The sequence below is a fragment of the Larus michahellis genome, chromosome 15, assembly GCF_964199755.1.
Source record: "Larus michahellis chromosome 15, bLarMic1.1, whole genome shotgun sequence".
NCBI lineage: Eukaryota > Metazoa > Chordata > Aves > Charadriiformes > Laridae > Larus > Larus michahellis.
In genome coordinates this window covers 4018080-4041817 of record NC_133910.1, presented here as the reverse complement: position 1 = coordinate 4041817, position 23738 = coordinate 4018080, and the positions used below count along the sequence as shown (strand labels likewise).

The following is a 23738-nucleotide window of genomic DNA, read 5'->3' as shown; positions in this document are numbered from 1 at the left end:
CTGGCTGCGAACCCAGCAGAGACGATGGGGAACAAAGCCAGGCTTCTCCACTCGAATCTCTTCTATCCTTTATCAGGTAGATACAGAAATACCAGGAGGGTCCGGGTGGTCACAGTGACTCGGGTCCAGTTTTCATGACAGTCTCCTGGGTTTTCTTCATCATTTCCCTCCTCCCCCTCATTTTGGCTGTGAGAACTCAAGTAATGGGTAGGCGTACTCAAAACAAACCCTGACTTCTACCACTATTATAAGGAGAAAAATAACCAAAAGGCAAAATTTTGCAGTCCCAGAGGGTCTATCCTAAAAATAAACCACCGTGTGCACGCAAGGGTTGGAAACTGGGGGGTCCCCCATGTTCCTTACTCCGACTTTCTACATGACCTCAGGTTTTTCCCCCGTAATCTCTGCATCACGTTCAGAGGTGCTTTTAGGGGCATCCCCCCCCCAGCGCCACGAACAGCCCATCCTGCTGCAGGGCTGTTCTCAGCCCGGCAAATTCGTACACGGAGCCGGCTCGCAAGTTTTCCTCCTGGCCTTGGAGAAAACTTGGTACTCCATGTAAAATCCAGGCTACTCTGAATTATACGGCACATTTCCCCCACCACCATATTGAGTCCTGAAGCCCCGTTCCCTGGAGCAGAACCCGGCTCCCCCATCACCGTCCTGCTGCCTCTGCCCGCTCTGTCCCAAGAGGTCTGGGCACGAGACTGAATAATTACCCGGTTTTATTAAAATTCCGAGTTTTGAGTCGAGTGATTATTCTGAGCTAAGAGAAGGCTAATTTCATTTCCGTCTGGCTTCCCAGAAACCGTGCGACCCGAATCCCAGGCAGGATATCCAGTTACAAGCGCCGCATAACCCGCAGCCCCGAGCTTGTGGGGCCGGAGCAGATACTACCCGCCGTGTCCCCACCCCACACGGCCGGAGAAGTGACATCTTCCCCAAAGCTGCCCCCATTCAGAGCAGGGCCTGCACTTCATTTTTGCCAGCTCTGAGACTGAAAATCTGCCATTTCATTGATTATTTTTTTTTTTTTAATTTGAAAATGTTTCCTTTGCAGGCAGAATGAACCCAGATGGGAACACTCTCCCTCTGAAGCAGAGGTGGCGTTGACGTATGAAGTGCTAACTTGTGGGCAAACGCAAAAATGACGGATTAAAGGAATTCGCACTTTAAAAAAAAAATAAAAAAAATAGTAAGCTTCATGACAGGAACCACATCGATCAGGGTGTCACAGCGCTGGGTGTCGCTTTGTGTGTTCAATCAGACCTGTCGTATTCGGAGATGTGCCAGACCAAACCCTTAACGCCGAGGAGGAGGGTTCAGGAACGGAGGCTTTACTCCAAATACCTTCCTTAGAGGATGCCGAAGTCTCAGCAGCTAAACCGGCACGTGGGAAAACAAGGATTTACTTGTTGCTCGCGCGCAAGTCTTCTGGTATTTTCTGCTCTGCTTACCTGAACAGAAGCATCAGGGCTTGGAGGAAGGTACGGAAGTTATTGTGCCGATTAATGGAGGTTTCATCATTCAGTGCAATGTTTCCAAATACCTGCCACAGAAAACAGAAGCGATTTCAGGCCAAACGCTACCTCGCGTGGACGTTGTCGGTAAAGGCAGGGAGAAAAGGCAGGAAAAGATTTTTGTCCTGGTTCAAGGGGTCTCAAAAGCTAGAATAACTTCTGTGCTAAAGAGGGAGATAAAAATGTGCTGTGGAGATCAAACGGGGAAAAAAAAAATCAGTTTAATAGGCTCTGTCTCCACACAGACCCTTTCCAGCAGTTCAACTCCATCCCAGGCCATGAAAACTGTCTCATTTCTTCGCTGAAAGGTGCAGCGCCCAAGCTGCTCCCTGCCCTCAGGCTCCTGGCGTGCCATAGCCAGAGGAAGGGACGTGTCCTGCCCGTGGGAGCCAGTGCTGCCCACTGCCACCCCCAGATGTGTGCTGCAGCCTCCTCACCCCCCGCCGGTTTGGCTGCCTTTGTACACGCTCTCCTTTGTACCCCCAGAAATATGTCCCTATGGGGACAGGCTGAGAGGGCTGGGGGGGTTCAGCCTGGAGAAGAGAAGGCTCCGGGGAGACCTTAGAGCCCCTTCCAGTCCCTAAAGGGGCTCCAGGAAAGCTGGGGAGGGACTCTGGATCAGGGAGGGGAGCCATGGGACGAGGGGGAACGGTTTTAAACTGAAAGAGGGGAAATTTATAGAATCATAGAATATGTAGGGTTGGAAGGGACCTCTAAAGGCCATCTAGTCCAACCCCCCTGCAGTGAACAGGGACATCTTGAACTAGATCAGGTTGCTCAGAGCCTCATCCAGCCTGGCCTTGAATGTCTCCAGGGATGGGGCCTCCACCTCCTCTCTGGGATTAGATCTCAGGAAGAAATTCTTGGCTGTGAGGGCAGTGAGCCCCTGGCCCAGGTTGCCCAGAGAAGCTGTGGCTGCCCCATCCCTGGAGGGGTTCAAGGCCAGGTTGGACGGGGCTTGGAGCAACCTGGGCTGGTGGGAGGTGTCCCTGCCCAGGGCAGGGGGGTTGGAACTAGATGATCTCTAAGGTCCCTTCCAACCCGAACCATTCTTGTGATTCTACGATTTATTAAATATCTGTACACTCAGGGCCACATTCAACTCAAGACCTGGCAATAGGGGCACAAAAAGTGGCCTTTTTTTGCACTTGTAATTTACCTGACACTGGACTTTGGCCTCATCCTAACTCAGGTGTTGATCCTGCTGCGCAGGCAATAACCCATTTGCACCCTGAACCAGCAGGACGAAACCAGGCTACCTACGGTCAGTATTAAAGCTAAAATTTTACCTGCATGCCGATAATGGCATAGATGAAGAAGAGCATTGCAATGAGGAGACACACATAAGGCAAGGCCTGTGGAAAAGGAGAAGGCGATATTAATGACAGCATATGTATACATCAGCCGGTAGCATTTAATTCCTGGGCAGCGCTGTGTTTGGTGGCATTTGTCCTTCAGATGAAGGAACTGGGAAGAGAATACCAACAATTCTGGCAGCCTTTAGCAGACAAACCCCTGGAGCCAGGTATTTATCGATCACAAACAAGTCTGGGCTTTCCAAGGGCTCTCTACGCATCCTCGCAAGCAGATAAGCAGGGAAAACACAATAAGAAGCTCCGCAGCAAGCACTGGAGCTACTGGCAGGCACTGGCGCTTTCTATGCATAATTGTACGAATGTTAATTTTTAATGACCTTGCTATAAATTTAGTGTGAGGGGAAAAAAAAAATTATACATCCAAGAAACAAGTTCCTTCTCTGAAACAGGCACAGACTGCAATCCCAGGAGGACAAAGAGATTCTGAGTTTTAGCAAAAAAAATCAGTGAAGGCTACAATGTAATCATGTCACCCAAGCTGAGAGTAATAGCTACTCAGGCTAAGCAAATGGGTAATTAATGCCTCTTAATTAGTAATAGCTGAAAAAAATGAGAAATCTGGCCCTAGACCTAGACTGTGTGATGCTCGGGGCAGGAGAGCCCAGCAGCAAACGCGGGCCAAAGGGCTGATGTGGTTTCTGCTGAACACCTTTGCACAAGGGACAAGGAGCTCAGGGATGGGGGAAAGGTGGTCAAGCAGCTCCCACGGAGCCCCGGAACCGTCCCGGCTCCGCTTCAGGGACAGCACCCTGCACACACGCTCTTGAAAAGGTCGGGATTATACTGAAAAGGGTCTTGGCTGAGCCCCTCTCCCAAGATCCAGGCAAGAGTACACAGTCCAGGGACACTCTCCTGAGAGGGAACACCCGCAGTCCCCAGGTCAGCCTCTGGTAGAGGCTCTCCTGGCTGCAGGGTTCCTCATGAATTACACCACCTCTGTCCACCCTCAAGGAAAACACGACCTAGCAAATCTAAGGCACTGCAACCCCCCCAGGTCACCGTCCCTCTCCATTAGCTGCTTGATGGTTGGGTGAAAGCATAACACAGAAGGTGACCATGAGACCAGCTGCCTGTCTGGTGTCTCCCAAAGGGACGTACCATGTAATTAAACCCTCACTCTCAGCCCTGGCCGTGGAACCAGCACGGATGCCTGCAGTTCTTCTCCAGGTCACTTGTAGAAAGAAGCAATCGCTATGATCCCATCTCCACCTTCCAAAAAGGTTTTGCCTCTATAGTCTAAAAGGTCTAATAGAAACTTCCCTCTCGACCAGCTCTGGTGCAGAGCAATAGCCATGCTCATGCTCTGCTGAAACCAGTTCTCCATCCCGGTTCTCTCGCAGCCAGCACGGGGCTGGCCAGGTTTCCCAGCCTGGCGTGGGCAGAGCCACCCGGCGTCTCTCCAACCGCAGGAGAGAAACGCCTTTCTTCTCTTAAAAAGTCTTTTCCATTTCTGGAGAGAGCACACTCCTCCCCACAGTTTTATCACCTAAAATAACCTCTCTGCATCGTTTTGACTCAGGCAGGATCATGTATTTGAAAGCGCAGCTTAAGCAAAAGAAACCGGTTGCTCTCCATCCCACCGCACTCTGCGTCATTAAATACCAGTTGCCATCATAACGCCTTCCAGAGAGTACCCTGCAAAACACCCGGCCATTGCACCGACCTGCAGACAAGCTCCCCTGAGCTTGTGTTAGCACCCAGCACGTAAGCTATCACCTGCAGACCTTGGAGCTCGGCCCAGAAGGTGGAGAGACCCTGTGCAGAGCCAGAGGTATGGTCCCCAGGCTCGCCGAGCCACCCGCCACGTCCACAGGCATTGCTCGGAGGTGTCACCATGCCAGTGAACACAAAAAGAAGTTTGCTGGCTGTGAGCCATGAACAGATCCATCTTCAGCCGCTCCCTGAGCTCAATTGTGCTTTGCTTTCCCACATCACCTCTCTACTTATATTTCTCTGAAAGTCCTGTCTGGAGCCAGGGAGGTCTAGCGTGTGAGGTTCAACAAGGCCAAGTGCCGGGTCCTGCACTTGGGTCACACCAACCCCATGCAGCGTTCCAAGCCTGGGGGCGAGCGGCTGGAGAGCTGCCTGGCAGAAAAGGACCTGGGGGTGTTGGTCGGCTGTGGGCTGAATATGAGCCAGCAGTGTGCCCAGGTGGCCAAGAAGGCCAACAGCATCCTGGCCTGTGCCAGGAACAGTGAGGTGAGTAGGACTAGGGAAGTGACCGTCCCCCTGTACTGGGCACGGGTGAGGCCCCACCTCGAGGGCTGTGTCCAGTTTTGGGCCCCTCACTCCAAGAAAGACATTGAGGGGCTGGAGCGCGTCCAGAGAAGGGCAACGGAGCTGGTGAGGGGTCTGGAGCACAAGTCTTGTGAGGAGCGGCTGAGGGAGCTGGGGGTGTTCAGCCTGGAGAAAAGGAGGGTGAGGGGAGACCTTCTCGCTCTCTACAACCCCCTGGAGAGAGAGAGGGGGGGGTCGGTCTCTTCTCCCAAGGAACAGGCAATAGGACAAGAGGAAACGGCCTCAAGCTTCACCAGGGGAGGTTTACGATGGATATTAGGAAAAATTTCTTCACTGAAAGGGTTAGCAAGCATTGGAACAGGCTGCCCAGGGCAGTGGTGGAGTCACCCTCCCTGGAAGATTTAAAAGCGGGACAGACATGGTGCTGAGGGACGTGGTTCAGTGGTGGTTTTGGCAGTGTTGGGTTGATGGTTGGACTCGATGATCTCAAAGGTCCCTTCCAACCTAGGCAATTCTATGATTCTATGATTCTAAGTGCTTTCTCGGAGAGTGTGATGGGGCTGGGGGTCTGCACCCTGCAGCTGCACAGTCAATAAGTGCTAGTGTGCTAGAGCTCAGTGCCACGGCTACGGAAGCCTGATTTCAGATTAAAAGATCTCTCTGCGCTGCTCAAGGTCAGCCTGCGCCATAGCCAGAGTCAAAACACAACAAGCTGTGGAAACGGGCTGCAAACCAGCTGAGAGCTGTTAAAATATAACCAGCTTTGGGGCATGTGGGCTTTTCTTTACATCTGGAAAACAACTATGTCAACCCTAAGTGGCGGCTGAGAACTAAGCTGCTGTAAGGCAGCTGTTTGAGGGTCACCCAGTTTGAAAGTGCCATATCCAGCCGGTTGCCCCCGCGCCACAATGTACCAGCTGCCACGACTGCCACGACGTGCTGAGGCTTGCCGGGAGGGAAGGGCAGGGGAAAGGAAACCAGGGCAAGCAACTATCTCGACTTTAGAACAAAAAAAAAATCATTTTTGTAATCTTCCACGTCATAAAAACACAGCCCTGTGTTATACAGCTTCACAGTTGATGTTACCAAAACGCAATGGTTTGGGGTTTGCTTCTATCAGATTCTACCAAGATTGAAACCTGGTGAAAGCAATTTAACCTTGCACTCGCTGCAAGCAAATAACAGGCATTAAGGCACTGATTAGTCAGACGACCATTTCCTTATGCTAATACCCGAGTCTCAAGATTTTGCCACCGGGATTTTGCTGTAGTTTTCAAGGGCAACTTGAGCTTTGCGCACCGGCTGCGAGTCTGCGTCAGTGGCCGTCCCGCTTTCAGACTCATCTTCCAAAATGCTCAGCACCTACAGAGTTCCGCGCAGATCGGTTAGTGTTCCCGCAGAATTAATATTCCTGTGATTGCTTTGCAGAGGCGCAGAGAGGCCGTTCCCTTGGCAAGGGGAAGCTCTTTGATACTCAACAGCCGATGCTACGGACGTGCCAAAGGTTCCCATCTCCCCGCGTCTCTTCCCTGCCTCCCACCTGCCTAACACTCACCTTAAAAGACTGCACAAACGTCCAGAGCAAGATGCGGATAGTGTAACCCTGGCGAAGGAGCTTGATAAGTCTCGCTGCCCTGAAGAGCCGCAGGAAGCTGAGGTTGATGAAGTTGTCCTGCGGAAAGTAAAGGTTTTGTGTCCTTCAGAAATTAACGCGATTAGAAACCACAGCCCGCAAAAAAGAAATTAAAATTACCAGCTTCACGATCTAAGCAGCAAATCGGCCACCAGAAAACCTTCCAAAAGAAACATTCGTCAGTGCAGATCACTCCACATGCAGCAAGTATGAGAAAATCCCTCTCCACAAGAGCCCTCCCCTCTGCTACTGGGTCAATGATAGAAAAGGAAAAGGCCCTTTCACGCTGTCCATGGAGGTCTTGTTTTCTTTGAGTAAGGCAGATTTTTCTCCCCCTAAGGACTCGGGGAGAGGTTACAGTGCCATATTATCATTCTGTAAAGAATGAGGTTGTTTTGAAGTCTTGGTCAGCTCGCTTTCTACAATGAATTGAACTTAAGCCAAGACAGTTGCAAGGGACTGCGTATACAGCCTCTACCGTAACAAAGAAAGGCATTGTCCAGTGAAGATTAAAACATCCTTGAAAGAATGAGGACGTTTTCTAACCTGGAGGTTTTAAACATTTATATAACGTGTGACTGGACAGGCTCGTCAAGGAGAAATGGCACCAGCAAGACTGCTTGGAAGACGGATCAATGGCAGCAGATCAATCAGGGAGGTTGAGCGTTCAACAGCAGGAGGGTGCCTTAGGAACCTGCTGATTTTTTTAATTATTATTAAATGCGCCTTCGCAGGTGGATCAAAGAACTGCTGGAGACAGATTCTGATTTCTGTTTGGTTTGTATGATTCTCCCCACCCCGCACCCCATTTTTTTTGTTTTCTTCTCTTCAGGGAAAAGAGGTTTCTTGCCCCAATGAGCTAATCTAGAGAGGGTTCTTTCCAAAACAAAACATGCAAAAGCCAGATCCCTCTTGCCCTCCTGTTTTAAGGAGATGAAATATATCCCCCCTTTCCGCACTGATTCCAATTCACTTATTTGTGAATCTCTGTTCACAGCCGCTTATTTGACTGAGTTCGCTAAAGAGAGAAAGCATCCCACTTCAGACTACCAAAGAGCGGAGTGGAAAATGTAATCGTAAGGAGCTCTTTTTGGTAAAGATGAGCAAAAATAGTCTTTCCCTTGTATTACTGTTTTACCAGAAGACGCCCAGTCACATCGAACTGACCCACGTTTCTTGCTCATTTGGCTACAGAGCTCATGCTGAATTTGAGGGGCTTGTTGGATCTATTCTTTTTTTTTTTTTTTAAAATGCCAGCTCAGTTTTGGGGCCATCAGCATCGCATTCCACCAATCCCATCAAAGAGTTCAAGAAATCAGTCTCAGGCATGCACTCGGTTTCTCTCATGTTAAAAAGGCAAGCAGCTCAGAGTTAGGCACAGACCGTATATCAGACTCAGTCCTCAAATAAAGAGAAAAGAGAAAAGCACAGGTATGTTCAATGAAAGAGCAGACAACACTGAGCTCATTCAGATCAGCAACAGAAAGCAGCTCCGGCAGGCAAAACACAAGCACGGATTCCCCTGGGTTGTTCAAGGTCAGCAAAACAAGCACTCAAAATTCAACGCTTGTCTCTCAGCATCAGCTTCTGGTTTATTTTTCTCACCGGTTTGGTTCCCTTCACAAAATCCGGGCTGAACTCACCTTAGCCAGGAAGGGCCGGCCAGGACCCGAGGAGGGGGGCAGAGCCGGACCGTGGCCGGATAACCGGGTGCCGTCAGCGCTCTGCTCCTTAGTGACTCATTCCCAGGTGGAAGGTTTAAAAATTTAGGTTTCACCTAAGAGGTTGAACCTTAATAAAGGTTTAACCCAGAGCCCGTTTTAATCACGGAAAGTTTCCCCACCAGCGGGAACTGGATGAGACCTTATGCGTAATGTTCGTGGCGCTGGGGCATCAGGCCGGCAAGTCTGCCAAATTATTACCTTCAGAGCAACGCTGAGGCCAGATCCCTCCCGTGCACAAGCCCGATGCTCCTCCAAGGAGCACGTGCACAGGCAGCGTCTGCGGGATCCACCCCCCTGCGCACGAACCTGCCTCACCTCCCTCTTCCCACCTTGCTGCAGCTTAGCCACGAGAACGTTGCTATAATTTCATGATCAGAGCTGACACGATGCTTTAACATCTTTTTCGGTCTAGGCTGGCTGCAAGGTCACGCTTGGCACAGGCTACCCCTGGGCGACGTGAGGTTTTGTACCGGACAGTCTGTACAGGACAGTCTGTACACTTGTGATACGAAACAGGGGGCTCAAAACCGTGCAGTTACGTCTATAACCCCCCCACTCCCTGGGATTTGGGGATACAAACAGTCCAAAACCTTCTTTTTTTTTTTTTTTTTTTTTTTTCTTTTTCTTTCTCCAGCCCCAAGCCCTCCCTGGTTGACTCGGCCACTGCCATTTCCTACAGCGCAGCGAAAGCCTCGGCTCCGCCGGGAATCGCTCGCAACCCAGGAAAATCCACCACCACCGACACTCGCAGACCGTTCGAAGGACCGTTCTCTGCGCTGTTCGTAGGGAGGCAAAATTACACACGCTCGTGATGGATGGAAGGGCTCCGCGTGTGTAACCCTCGGCACACCGCGTAGAAAACCCGTCCTTCGACACCTCAACTGTCCAGGCAGGTATTAGAATCGCATGCAGTTAAAGGGGAAACTCCACATTGCGATATTTCTTGTGTATAACAGCGTTTTGCATCAATTTTCCTCCCACTTAGTTGCCTCTGCAACACGTGACACACACACGATCATCTTCTGCGTTATCAAGGTCTGTCTTTCTGGGTTTTTGGTTGCTTTTCTGTTGCACAGACGCTGAAGCCTGACCGGTGCTCCCAAGAGGCACCATAGCTTTATGGTTTTATAATCCACCTGAGGACCAGCAAATTATGTTGGAAAACCCTTTCCCCCTGGCCTATCGCTATTTTCCTAAGAAAGGGGGCTCTGGTAGTGAAGGCCCCCAGGCACCCGGCAGGTCCCGGGGCAAAGCCACCGTGTCCCGGGGCAGGAGCTCAGCTGGGCGATGCATCCCCGGAGCAAACTGCAACGCGGGTAGGAAACAGGGAGAACAGACGTCATGGGTAAAGAACCGGTCTTGATTGCTGTCCTGCCATGAGCAGCCTGTTCTTTCACCCTTTCTTAGGGTGTTTTCTATACTGAAAAGCAGAAAAACCATGAAGAATAGGTCATATGGCCATTGCCGCCTAGATCTTTCCCTCCAGCATCTTCAGCATCAAAGCGGTTTCCTCCCCGACACAGGAGCTGTGCCCACTCTCCACAGGGATGCAGAATGACCTCCACCAGCTCAGTAGATTTAGTGATTTGGGTTTTTAAACCTGCAATGGGAATATGAGGTTTTTCGTGTCATGGCTGGACGTGCTCTGCAGGATTCAGGGAAGGGGGCTACGTTATGCTGCCACAGAGCGATAAACTCGGCAGAAGTTGGGCTGCTCATCCCCGCTTCTTCCTGCGGCCCAGTTGCGGAACATAACACCCCCCCTCAACTTGAAACTTCAGATTTCTGTCCTTAAAATGAAGGGCTCACCCAAAGCTGCAAAGAGCTGAGGGAAGAAGGGTCAGACCAAGCCAAGGATGGGATCACTCTGGAAGCTTTGGCTGTTCTTCACCTGGCATCAACAAGAATTAACCTGTTCTGCTAAGGAACGTAGAGGAAATGGTTGTGTTCCCATTGAAATGTCCATGGCACTGCCCATACTGAAGAAGAGCTACTGAGTCTTGCGCAGGGTCTTGGCTTCCTTTGAAGCTTGGGCGAAACCCTTGCTGATTTTAAGAGGCTGCAGATTTTTGCCACACTTGCCTGTGTCTTGGAGACTCCGCCATCACAGGCATATCATGTCGTGTCCTTTCATCCCGAGCCAGGAACACTGGAAAAGGATTTTATAAGCTGCGTGATGCTCAGGTCTCTCCTTGTTCCACACAACCTTTCAACTCTGGTGCTTCTGCTGGAGTCACTGTAGGTTCCCACCATCCGCAGCAGGAGGAGGAAGACAGCTCCAGAGGGCAACTTGGTGCTCCCAAGATCTAACTTGGATGTCAAGTGATGGAAGGAGCCTGGACCTGCACATCTGACTGTAGAGACTGCGATCCGAACAAACTGCAGGGTAAGAATTCAAATCTTTAACCTGCAATGTGGACAGCAAAAGGCGAAAATTTGGCCCAACAGAGCTAAGCTGGTTTTTCCAGTATATTTTCACACGCACAGCTGATGCCAGACCACTTCTCTCCCCTGCCTGGGCCAGCGGGGAACTGCCCAAAGGTGCCCTCGCGGCTCCCACACATCTGCCATGCTTCCAGCCACCGCAGCACACGCAGAGGATTCCCCTCTCAGATGGCACTATGCAAACTTTCAACTTCTACATTGTGATTTTCTTCTTCGTTGTTTCCCAGCAGGAAATTCCCTCCTGTGATCCTGCACTGGAGCTTATTTGCAGTCTGTCGTGTCGATTCACTCTGATTTGTTTCTTAACAGCAACTGTGCAACAGAAAGTCCAGATGTTAACACAGACCTAAGAGCTGTTGTCAGGTGGCCAAGCAAGTATTTTTGATAAGCTTATGGTCGCGTTCGCGTTATTAACCATAGCCAAGATAATTAAGAATGGAAGAATATATCTCTATTTTTTAGATTGTATTTTTCCGGTTGTATTTTTTCCTTACTCATCCTCTTCTGCTTAATTTATGATTTTCAAAGACAGAGGCTCGTATTTCCAAAGGCATCTTGGGAATCAGGCACTAAATTCCCAGTGGGATCGGGTTCCCTGTACTTTTCAGCCCTGTTCGTAACACGGTTTATGCATTTTACTTGAGAAGTTTGCTTTTGCATCCTGTGTCCACTGTGGTGGCAAAATGCCTTCATATCCGGTACCACAAAGGGTTTTCAAAGTTGAAGAAAAATCACTCTTTCCTATGACTTCTCTTTGGATTTGAGGGAAGCAAGTCAGTAATAACTTCAATAATTTTTTTTGCCTTACAATACAGCATAAACCACGGGCTTAAAATACCTGTAAGGCAATCCTCTTAAACGTACTGCTTCCCTTTGCAGAAAGCTCACCGCACCTCGTCGTAAAAGACGACAAAACCGGATTTTTGAGAACCGAATTTGGTACCTCCACTTACAAAAGGAAGGGTTTTCCCAGCCAGCCAAATCTCCTCTACTCCGGGTCATCCAGAAGCATCCTTCCCTCCTATTCTCATCCAATTTTCCACCAAAATAAAGCAAGTGTCAGTCTCCCCTTTATCATTGGCAGGTGTAACAAACAGCAGAGAACGGGCTATTGGTAACTGCATTTGCCTCACGTCACCAATTAGCCAAGGGGAAGAAGATGCAGAACAGAAGCCAGTTTTGGGGCACGCTGCAGTGAGGCTTTTTCACCAGTGCAATCGGAAATCTCATCAAAACGAATTAAACCAAAGAAAAACGAGAGAAAATAAAAGCAGAGAATTTAAATAATTGTTTAAATTCAATGAAACCAACCGTGTCCTATATGTGATGTTTTCATGGATGGATATTTGCAAGATTATTTACAAATTATTTTTTTTTTTTTTGAGCAGCAGGTGCACAACATACAGACGGAGACATGGTTTTCGCATTGTATGTTGATTGGATGGCGTGATTCAGCAGGTAGATAAGGAAAATAAAGAACAAAACAGGAAACAAAAGAGAAAATGAGTAATCAGGACAAGCAAAAAAGGAAACTCTGAAAATTTCACTGGAAAAAAACTGTTGGGCTTTTGGGGGTGTTATTTCATGGTAATTATATAAAGAAAAAATGCTTCAAACCAAAACAGATTCTGAGATCCTAAAGGTAACACAGACAGTGCAGTAGTTATTTGCATTTCGTTTTGCAATGCAAATCGGGAGACAATTCACAAACACTTCTCGGTATGGTTTTTTATATTTCCAGGCAGAGAAATAGATGTCAGTTTGCCAAACACCCATTTGGCCTCCTGAGGCCAGCCGTGCCCGCAAGGACACCTTCTCCTTAACGCCGCCTTTCGGACTCTTTTGCTCCCATTACTGGGAGGGTGAAAAAACTGACATACGTGTTTTTGCCTAAGGAAATAAAAAAAATATGTGTGTATATATATATATTTTCCACCGCATTCACAAAGTAAATTACATATGACGTGACTACAAAATTAAAATAAACCAATTAATCAACACATTTCTTTTCCTTTTATCTTTACTTTTCAGGGCGTTAAAAGTACCGATGCAGCACGGCTGGTGGAAGCCTGGTCTCTCGAGATGAGACCGCCCAGGAGAGCAGGTTTATTTACCTTGGAGAACACTTATAGCTGGAAGACAGGAGAAAAGCGGTGCTCCTGCAACTGTTTGCGAGCCTGCTCTCAAAGTCATGCCCAGAAAGCATCCCCTCTCTGCAAGGAGCCGGAGAGCTTCGCGAGCGGCGGTTACGGGGACAGATGGAGGCTGACAGCCGAGCTGAGGTTGTGGCTGTCCCCTGGGCTTCTCAGCCCCAGAAACTCTCCCGACCAAACGGGTTGAACACCCGGGGAAGGACTAACGGGGGCTGCCACCCAACCTTCCCCACGGCTGCCCATCAGCCGAGGAGAGCCTGGAGCCGAGGAAGGCAGCTGGAGAAGAGAGCGTCCTCCGCTGGGGACACAGCGATGAGCAAAGACCTGCTCTCCTCCCGGGTGATTCTCAGCTCCGTAAGAGGGTGCCGAGGGCTGCTGTGCCCCTGGTCGGTGGTGAAGTGGGGTTAAGCACTACCCGTGGAGTTTTGTGTGGAGCAGATGTTCATCCCGGTTCTTAGCTACTACTCTCCCCTGCCTGGAAAAGTAAAGGGTGGAAAATGGTTGGGCAGAGCCAGCGGGATTAAAGACTCCAGGCCGTAGGGCTGATCTGTGCTCTGCGAGCGAGGCACCCATCGGTCCCCGGTTTGGTCCCTGCTCTCTGCATACAGCACGCTCGCTGGCGCTGCAGCGGGGCTTTCAGCCCTTTTCTACATTTTTCTTCTTTAATTGGTTCTAAATTCCAGAAGTATTTAAAGTGACTTAAGGTGCGACTCCAGTTGAACAAGATAGCAGGTTCCATATTACAAAGACGGTCCAAAGTGCAACTCTTCCGGGTTGTACACGCACCGTGCCACTTTCCAGGCAGCGAAACAGCCCTGGTGTTTCCCAGGCAGCCTTGGCACGCATTGGGTTTCCCCTCGGGCACTGTCAGAATAACACAGGTTGCAAGCTATCGTGGAACCAACAAACCAGGACCGGAGCAGAGCGCTGGATCCTTCTGCTGGTTTTCCACCCTACAGGCCACAGCCTGTCCGCAGGACTGGCAGGAGAGGAAGGTTTGGGAGGGCAGTGGAGGTCCTGGTACAAGGCCACCTCCACCACGTGCCACTGGATGAAGCAAATGAACTGCTCCGTGAAAGACCTCCTGAAAGCTGCCGTTATTTGCTGCCATTAACAATTCTGCTATAAATGTAATCTTTGGGGCACCGTTGCAAACTCCCACTTGTGTAATTAACAGCCACTCGTGCATCAATGTCACCTTTTAAGCAAACTAAGCTCCTAAGGCCTCTTCCGCAAGCTGGGCATGGTGCCTTTGAACTCTCAAGCCCATTATCCCCGTCTGAGGCCAAGAGATGGATGCGTGTGGCCTAGGGACGCGTACACCGGTGGCTGCGGGGACCCTTCATGGGGATGAGTGTGATGGTGGCCACGGGCTGGAGAGAGATCGGAGAGGAGCCGTATGAAAGGAGTTTTGGAAAACAAGTCTAGCAAGAAGGTTGGGGGAAACCTCTGGGCGCTCTCTGCACGCGGAAAGGAGACATGGTGGCTACACAGAAATGCTGCAGAAGGGGAAGATTTAGAGAGAGCAGAGCTCAAATAGGTCTATGGACTGAGAGAGAGGACTGAGAGGTCAGGGGCTGGAGTGGCACTGGGGGACATATGGCTTTTTGTATTGAAGACATGTTTGTGAGCAGCTTTGTGTTGGACATGCTGCCAGGGGAAGCTGTTGAACTATGTTAGAAAGTCCTCTCTAAGGTTTGACTTAAGGGATTCTTGTTACTCCTAAAACAAAAGCCTCTCCATTACCACCTGGGAGGATAAGGGAAAGCTGTACAGGCACTTGGGAGCTTAACCCTAGTGGAGTTTACTGACTGCTCTTAGAGCTAATTCATTCGACTCTTCAAAGGCATCCCCATATCGATGCTGGAAACCAGAGAAATTGCTGCAGAGTGGAAGGGTGATGCCGTCCCTGCCAGCACCCCGAGGGTCACTGCAGCGATGCCTGCGACCCACACGGGGGTATTTGGGAGCACATTTACTCTCCAGCCCAAAGACCAGGAGAGGGCTGGGGAACCTCTGCCCACACACTAACCTTCCTACCCCTGATAGTGCCGAGGGCCAGCTGTTGCTTCCAAAAACCTGGGGACATGCGTATACAGCCCCAGACGTGCTGTGGCTTTGCCTTACATTCAGTGACGTATCGCAGCCCAACCTGACCGGTCCCTACCCACTCCCCCAGGTGCCAGACACCCTCGCAGAGGCTGGGCCACCCCTGGGGGAGGCAATGGTCTTCTAACCAAGCAGGGACCCCTACCTGCCGAGCAGGGAATGGGCAACGCTGACGGCTGCTCTCAGCCTGAAAAATAGCTGTACAGAGGGGGATTTTCATAAGAGGCCTGTGGGCTTGGTGTTGAAGGAGACACCTTCTTGAAGGAGAAGATACCAATCTTGGAGGGACGACAGGCTCCCTTACCATGTGGGAGTTGGCTGTGCTGCTTCCTCCCAGTAAAAGTGGCCAAAGGAAGGGTGGAAGAGAAGTTTGGGGCCAACTTGCAAAGGTTTTCATGAATTTTCCAACCAAGGGAAAGGTTTGAGCACCCAATCCTGACAAGAAAGCCTGTCCCATGGGAGAGGGAGCAGAGGAAAGCACCCAGTACCTACTCATGGTGCAATACATCTCCTGAGCACTCAGAGAAGTGAGTCAGACCATGTGTTTGATCTGAGTGACTTTACCCTGGCTGTAAACCATGCACTGAAAACAAAAGGTAATCTGAAGTTTATAAAATAGAATTCACCAACTGTTAAATGAACACCATTTGTGCGGGGAGTAAAACTTTGGGGATTTGTGTGCTTTTTTTGTACCAAGGAGGTAAGGTAATAATGTATTTTGTTAGAAACAGTAACATGGTCTTCACCACCAGCTGAATGTCCTGTAAAGAAGTCTGGGGAGCATAGTTCTTAGCACACACAAACCAGATCTATAAGCAAATCCCAGGGACTGAGAAAAAAAAAAATTATGGTCAAGTTCAAATTCATCACGTACAGATACAGCATCATCAGCTAAAACATGCATTGGGAGAGGAGAGGAGCAATTTGCAAATTGGATAATATCAGGCTGTCAAGGTTTGAGTCAGTCATTTGCTGCCCTTATGGAAAAATCCTCTAGAATTTAGTGGCAAGCTTGTACGCTTCTTGTAATCTATGGGACTCATTAGCAGGGAGAGAGCAGTCATTGTTAAGCTGATTGTTTGTTTGTTTTAATAATTGCCCTGCAAAGCTTTTGTGCACGCACCAGAAAAGCACCACGTTCCCCCAATCCAGACTGCGCCGGATGAGGAGTTTCTGGCTGTTGCTCTGTTCCCATCACCTCTCCCCTTCCCACTCCTCTTGTCGCCTTCACTCTGCCCGTGACCAGGGCTGGGCAGGAACCCCAAGGGACAGACGTGTGCGTGTGCCCCGCGAAGCACCTCACGCTATAAACCACCAGTCTTCACCAGAATCCTTTTGATTTTTTCCCCTCTATTAAATTCAACAGGATTTTTCCATTAATAGGCAAAACCGGCTGGGGGTTAAGAGCTGTTTGCTGAACGAGAAAGAGAGATCGTTTTCTGGCAGAGGCGCTAGCACTGTCATTCCTGTCACAGCTTTTTTTCTTTTTGTGTGAAAGTCTTTGGGGCAGACAGCTGCGCTCCTCTCCGTGGAAAGAGCAGAGCTACTGGGAACGGGCTGCCAGGTCACCCCGGGACACCATCACACCCCCAAGTCCCAGGGGCAGCTCTAGGGAATAAGGCTGGTAGGGAGAAGGTGCAATGTCTTGACAGGGTACAGCTTTGTTGGTAAATGAAGCAAATTGAGCAATCTGTACTTACCGCAATCTCTGTTACTAAAATATCAGTAATACTTCCCAACACTGTTACAAAATCAAAGACATTCCAGGCATCTCGGAAATAATTCTGCCAAATGAAAACACAAGGAGGGGGTAGAGGGATCCGAGGGTTATTATTTCCTTTTTTTTTTGCCTTTTTTTTTTTTTTTTTTTTACAACACAGGCTTTTTTTTGTTTTGTTTTGTTTGTTTTTAAATGTGCGTCATGAAATACAAACATTTCACGTAGGGAGGAAACAGTTGGAAGTAAAGGAGGAAGGCACGTACCAGCACACCAAAGGCAATGATCTTCAGCACACATTCCATTGAAAACATGGACGTAAACACAATATTCAGGCATTTCAACATTTCTTCATATGCTTCTGGAGCATCATAGAACTAAACCAGGATGGAAGAAAGGCTGTTACTGGGAGATCACTCACAGAATAAAACCTTCCCAGTTGACTTCCCTGACTACAAGACTCTTGCTCATTTTAGCGCCAGGTTTTGTGCTCCCTTTAAGCAAGACTTGGGGTTACAATACAGTTATTCATGCCACCCCAGAAGCACGCCATTGTCTACATGCTATCTCAATGGGGTAGCTGGCGATACACCCAGGACGGGGAGGCTGTTGCTGGTGTACATCTCCCGGCAAGCAGAGCACCGACCAAGAGGGAGGAAGGGCATTCTCAAAACCAGAGCACAAGGGCAGAACTGTGTTTCGTTCCAGCAGACCCTAAGAATATGGTGACCCCTTGACTGTGAAGATACTCTAAGCTAGGCAAGGGATAGGAGGGGAGATCATCCACAGTGTCCAGCCATCTGCAGCTCTTCCTCTTGGGCACCGCGGATCATGTCCCAGAAGCTTGGCACTGCTGCAAATTTCATAGAATCACAGAATGTGTTGGGTTGGAAGGGCCCTCTAAAGGCCATCTAGTCCAACCCCCCTGCAGTCAGCAGGGACATCTTCAACTAGATCAGGTTGCTCAGAGCCTCATCCAGCCTGGCCTTGAATGTCTCCAGGGATGGGGCCTCCACCCCCTCTCTGGGCAACCTGGGCCAGTGTCTCACCACCCTCAGTGTAAAGAACTTCTTCCTCATGGCTAATCTAACCCTGCCCTGCTCTAGTTTAAACCATTGCCCCTCGTCCTATCGCTACATTACTTATTTGAGTAATTTCCCTGGGATGGCTGGATATCGAGCATCCCCAAAAAGTGACCCTGGCTCTGCAGGAGGAAGCCCAGGCTGAGCCAGCAGCTCCAGACCTGCAGAGCCCAGTTCCCATCCCACTGGCCACACGCTGAAGGGGCTACCAGCCAAATCAACACTGTGCGGAGGAATCACATTCACAGTATCTCATCACACCTAAACCACCTCCCTTTGGGGACCGAAGGAATCCCACAAGGCCTCTAAACCCAAGAGCAGGCAGATGAGGAGTTGGCGATTGCTCCTGCTGATCCCCCCCCCAGCTCTCCGGTTGAGAGCACAAAGCCTCTCCAGGAAACACCGCATTTACCAGCCCAAAATTGCCCCAAAAGATTCAGTAACAGCCCACTAACCTTCATCATTAGGACAATGGTATTGAGTGCAATCATGACCATGATAAAATACTCAAAGGGAGGGGACACCACAAATTTCCACATCTTGTACTGAAAAGATTGCTTGTTCTGAGGCATGTAGCGGGTCAGTGGCTTGGCACTTATGGCGAAGTCTATGCAGGCCCTCTACAAAACAAAAAATGGGATGAAAAGAATACAAAAAAAAAAAAAGGGCTGGCAGTCTTTATCACTCATAATGTTGGGAGAGCAAGCGGCACATTTAGTGGAGGACGGTATTTCTACATGTTTCTCACACACGATGCGAGTACCGACTACGCCTGTAAAATGCAGCACAGGACCCCCAAATTACAATCACTTTTGGACACTCGCTGAAATATTAAACCTCACGACGCTCCTCTGCCCCCCTGCAATCCTAGGAGACAGCCTTCCGTCCCAGCCCCGCTCCTGCTAGGACCTGATCCCTTCCCGCGTAGGGGAAGGGAGTTATAAAGCCCCAGGCTCCCTTCAGGAAACACTCTGCCAATTCCTCCTGATACGTGATTGTAGGAACCGGAGGATTGGTAAAGATGTTACCCGTGTTTTAACAAAAAAGTATTGTGAAACCCAGGTATGTTCTCACACACAGCAAAACCTGCCCAGCTAATAACATTTCATACAACGTGAGCTGAACCCCACCAATAAATTATCCAACAAATATTACTGGGTGAACTCTCGAAGACCCTCTCAGTTGGCTATTTCTGTTCACATTACTACGAGTTTAAAACTGCATCCAAAATTTATTTCTACCCACAAGGATTTTTGATTCTGGAGCATTTTCTCACCTTGGACTTAGATAAGAATTTAAAGTCTTAAACTAGTGCAAAAATGTTTTCTGCTCAGTTGAAAAACAGTGTGGGTAAAGCATCTCTAAATATTCTGCTTCATTTTGGACTTTTTGTTCATATCGACAAACAATGCGCTAATTAATAATTGATTAAGAAGTCATCTCTTTTCATCAAAAATCAGGTTCCAGTTTCAAAATAAACGAAAAGAGATGGTTCTTTTCACAACAGGTCACTGAGGCTGTGGGACGCCAGATGAAGGGTGTTGTGGATGCTAAAAATCTGCATGGGCTCAGGAGGAAACTGGATACATTCATGGAAGAAAGATACAGAGATGCCGCTAACTAAAGAAAAGACACCTTCAGCTCAGGAGGTTCCTGAACTGAAAATGATGGTATTTGGCAAGGCATTAAAGAAAAGCTTCATATGTGCTTGCCCTGGTCTTACACTCTTCCCGAGGCGTCTACTTTCGGCTGCCGTCAGGAGGACGTCACCTCAGCCAGGCACAAAAGTGTCCTGGTGAGAGGAGCGTTCCTCTGGGGAGCTGGAGCAAGTGTAGCTCAGTTTGATTTCTGATGACGGGCCTCTAAAAGACCAAAGATTTCTGGCTCCGTCCACACCTGCATGCTTGAGCTAACACGCAAGTCTATATTCACTTGGAAGCGGAGGTGAGGTCCACGGGGACGTGTGGCAGTGCTTACTAATGTGCAGCGTTCAAGGGCTCTCCCTGGCTGTGTTTGTATGCAGAAGCTGAAACAATCCGTAATTTGTTTGGTCTCTACACCACACACCCTCAGGTAGCGACTGCCCTAAAGTCCCCCACGGCACAGGAGGAACAAGGAGGGGGCTTCCACCGGTACCGAGGTGCTCTGAGCCCCCAGCTGCTAACTCCAGATTCAGAAGACGCGGGTACCTCGTTTTTCTCGAGGCTGCACTCTGACATCACTTTATCTCCTTGCTCTTGGAAGGTGATGATGATTAACGCCACAAAGATGTTCACAAAGAAAAAAGGGAAGACAACAAAATACACCACGTAAAAGATAGACATTTCCATTCGGTAGCCAGGGCTGGGACCCTGTTCCTCGTAGGTAGCATCCACTGAGTGCTTCAGCACACTGCAATCAAGCGCAAAGAGAGGAGAAAAGTCAATGAAATCAGCGTGAAGCACCAACGACACCCCGATAGTCACTCGCCGGCCTTCACTCATGCAGAGGGTTTTCCACGTATGCTCAGGTCAAACTCGCTCCCAACCTCTATGGCTGGGAAGAAGTTTTCCTTGAGGATATTTTTTAGGGAAAACCTTCGCCGTTTTCACCATTCTGCAGAATGGTGGAGATTTGCTACGTACAGATCCACTTATCCCCCTGGCCAAGGGGAGAGGATACAGTTAGATCTGGCTTCTCTTCTCTGGTCAACGGGGGTGAAGTAAGGGTGGGAAAGGAAAGGTGTAGATGATCTCCAAGTAGGGAACACAGTGAGGGACTGGAGAAGGGAGACTGATGCTGTATGGTTTATTCTTTATTTTACAAAATAGCTGAACGTGGAGGATGGGGAAGGCCTGCCATGGAGAAACCCTGACCGTGAATTGCACTCCACGTGTCCCAGCAGGAAACTGCGCCAAAATAAAGTCATATTCTGAACAGTAAATATAATTTTGGGACTGTCATACCCAGCATACTTTCAGCATAGGTCACAATACTTTTCCCCCCTCATTTTCTTACGTTCCCATTATCATTTTTACTCCTGAGAAAGGCGTGCAAGTCCAAAAGACTGGAGCACGAAAGCTATTAAGTAATGAAAACAGCCTAAGCATCCCTGTGCAAGCGCAGGAGAACGGCAAGAAAAATGCAGGGCCCTGCCTGCTGATTCACCCAATAATCACTCAAGGGAAAGTAAAAGCTTCGTTGATAAAAGACTATTCTTATTTCACAGGTCACCTGCCATTTACGCGTCCCGCAGAGCTGTGGAAAGCTGCCATTACCTCCGAGACGATCACTGACCCTGCCGGTCCCGGGTACTCACGTTGGCCACCCTTCGCCCGTGGAGACGGTGAAGAGCGTGAGCAGAGCCCAGAGCACGTTGTCGTAGTGAAACTCGTATTTTTTCCATTCCCTGGGCTGCGCCTCCACCTCATTTTTTTCATAATCGAGGTACTGACCCCTGGGAAAAACAGTTTTAGACCAAATGAGAGAATTAAACCAAATCAGCCATTTCGCGTGACTGACTGGGAGGCATCGAAAAGCCCCAGTAGCAGAGTCCGACTGTGCGATGTATTAAAGACAAATAAAGAGACAGGCCCTAGGTTTGTAACAGAAATAAAGGCCAGTTTTGGAGACATTTTGAGCCACAGGAACTGCACCTGAGGTGCAGAAATGAAAGAAATCGTAATCAAGACATTCATCCATTAAGCAAAGCCATCGATTAACAGCGTGCTGGCCCCCAAATTTTCTGACCCCACAGAAAACTGTGCCGTTTGGCGGGGAGAAGTCTCTGGTTCCCACTTCAGAGTTGGACCTAACTGGGTTCTGCTTTGCGGGGCCGAGGCACCTGCCATCTGGAGAGTTCCCCTCCAACCTACATTTTTCTACAGTTTCACGTTTCTTTCGGTAATATAGCTGCTTTATTGCAAGGAAGAACTGCGGCGACAGCCTGCGTGGCGGCTGCAGGCACACGGTCCCCCGCAGGGATGTGTCCTGCGTTTGTGAGGCGGCAGGAGAGGGGTAGCGTGGGCGGACACGGACGGGCCTGAGGATGCGCTTTGGGTGCCAAGAAAAAAAGGCGAGTGAGGGAGATGAACGCGGCGTTGAGTAAAGCACCTTGACAGTCTGCTGCACAGGACAAATCACGACAGAGCTTTTAAGGTATTCAAACACTGACCCTTTTTCTAGCTAATTAGGAGCTCTTTAACTTCCTAGCGACTCACTTCTGATTAATTATTCATTATGTTTTTCTAATTCATATGAGCCAGCAGGTAAAAAAAGCAGTCAGGCCATCCCTTCAAAAACCCTTTACCTTAAAATCCCACCTAGCCCTCCCCGGGAAGAGGAGCCTGCTCCCCTGTGGCATTAAATACTTGGGTAAGCGTTCGCTAGATGAGAGCAACGAAGGACGCTGCTATTAAAACAACAAAAGGGAAAGTTCACCTCTAGGGTAATTGTGCTGAAGCATTGCTCTTACTCACAGGAGACTCATCAAGCTCAGCAGATACCCAACGGGTGGAGCTTTGGGACAGTCAAGGGAGCTGCTGCTGCCAGAGGGAAGTCGGGTTCCCCCCCGCCCCAGCTCCTGCCCCCCGCCGTACCTGCAGTCCTTCTCCAGCTCCTTCGACTCATCGGTGCAGTAGAAGAATCTGCCTTTGAAGAGCTGCACAGCAATGACGGCAAAAATGAACATGAAGAGCATGTAGACTATGAGGATATTGAGGACGTTCTTCAGGGAATTCACCACGCAGTCAAAGACAGCCTGGGGACGGGGGAGAACAAAGTTAAAGGGCTGAAAGGAAAGAAAAGCGCATCGAATGTCTTGGCATCTAGCATCTAATTACACTTGGGAGTAATTACCCAACCTACAACCCATGGCTGGTTTCATGGACTTGCACACCAAGTGTTTGACCAAGAGTCATGCTCCAGCTGTGAGAAATAACGCCGCCTTCCAGCATCTCCCGCTTTCTTGGCGAGTTGGGCTGTGCTGCTGAATTGTCTGGTGCTGCCCGTAAAATTTAGAAGGACAATCACAGCTCGTTGAGATAAATATTAGTCCTAAGCAAATATTTCTATGGCCAATTAAGACATGAAAAACGTACTCGTGTTTAATTTATTCCCAGTGGATAGGTAAAAACTCATCCAATGTGTTACTCATTGACCGTTATTTGAACTGTTTGAATAATAAGGAAAATACACCAGATACAAAACAACGAAATGCTTCGAATAATATTTTTCTAATGAACTGTCTATCAAAACCAAGCGTGACTAATCTAGGCAGCATATGTCACTCCAGAACTCTCTGCAAAGAACTTCTCAAATACATTTATTATTTGATTATTAGTCACTGATTCACTGTTACAAGTAATTTGCAGTTTAATTTTAGTCTGAGAAGTTTGTCATAATAATAGAAATTGAGCAGTCGCTGCCCAAGCGCGCGGTTTGTACAATGCTGTTCCTTTTTCTGTGAATGGAAGCGAATAAGGCACAAAATTACACTCCTGACGCAACCCAGAAATCCTGAATTAAAACACTGGAAATATCTCTAATCGCTCCATTAATCTCGCTGATTGTTGCATGCAAGACCATATCCAGGAAAAAAAAAAAATAAAATTGAAAGAATTCTGAAGACAAACCGTATGAATATGTGTTCTGCTTCACATTAAGCTTTCTGAATACTTCTTTAGAAGTGGTAAAATTACTCTGTAAAATGGCTTGAAAATAAGGAAGACATTCAATAAAAAGCAAGCGTTCGGCATCCTGCT

The 23738-nt window shown here is 48.9% G+C and overlaps 1 protein-coding gene across 1 annotated transcript in view; it reads right to left on the bottom strand.

Annotated features, from left to right (window-relative positions):
• Window positions 1-23738, bottom strand: part of CACNA1B (calcium voltage-gated channel subunit alpha1 B) — a 312680-nt gene that overhangs the window by 40196 nt on the left and 248746 nt on the right. Inside the window, exons 27-35 of the mRNA XM_074608904.1 lie at window positions 22575-22735; window positions 21296-21433; window positions 20187-20388; window positions 18453-18617; window positions 17182-17292; window positions 16899-16982; window positions 6690-6806; window positions 2810-2875; window positions 1458-1549 (exon numbers count right to left, since the gene is read on the bottom strand). Of these exons, the coding sequence (XP_074465005.1) occupies window positions 1458-1549; window positions 2810-2875; window positions 6690-6806; window positions 16899-16982; window positions 17182-17292; window positions 18453-18617; window positions 20187-20388; window positions 21296-21433; window positions 22575-22735 (1136 nt within the window). The remainder of the gene's footprint in view (window positions 1-1457; window positions 1550-2809; window positions 2876-6689; window positions 6807-16898; window positions 16983-17181; window positions 17293-18452; window positions 18618-20186; window positions 20389-21295; window positions 21434-22574; window positions 22736-23738) is intronic.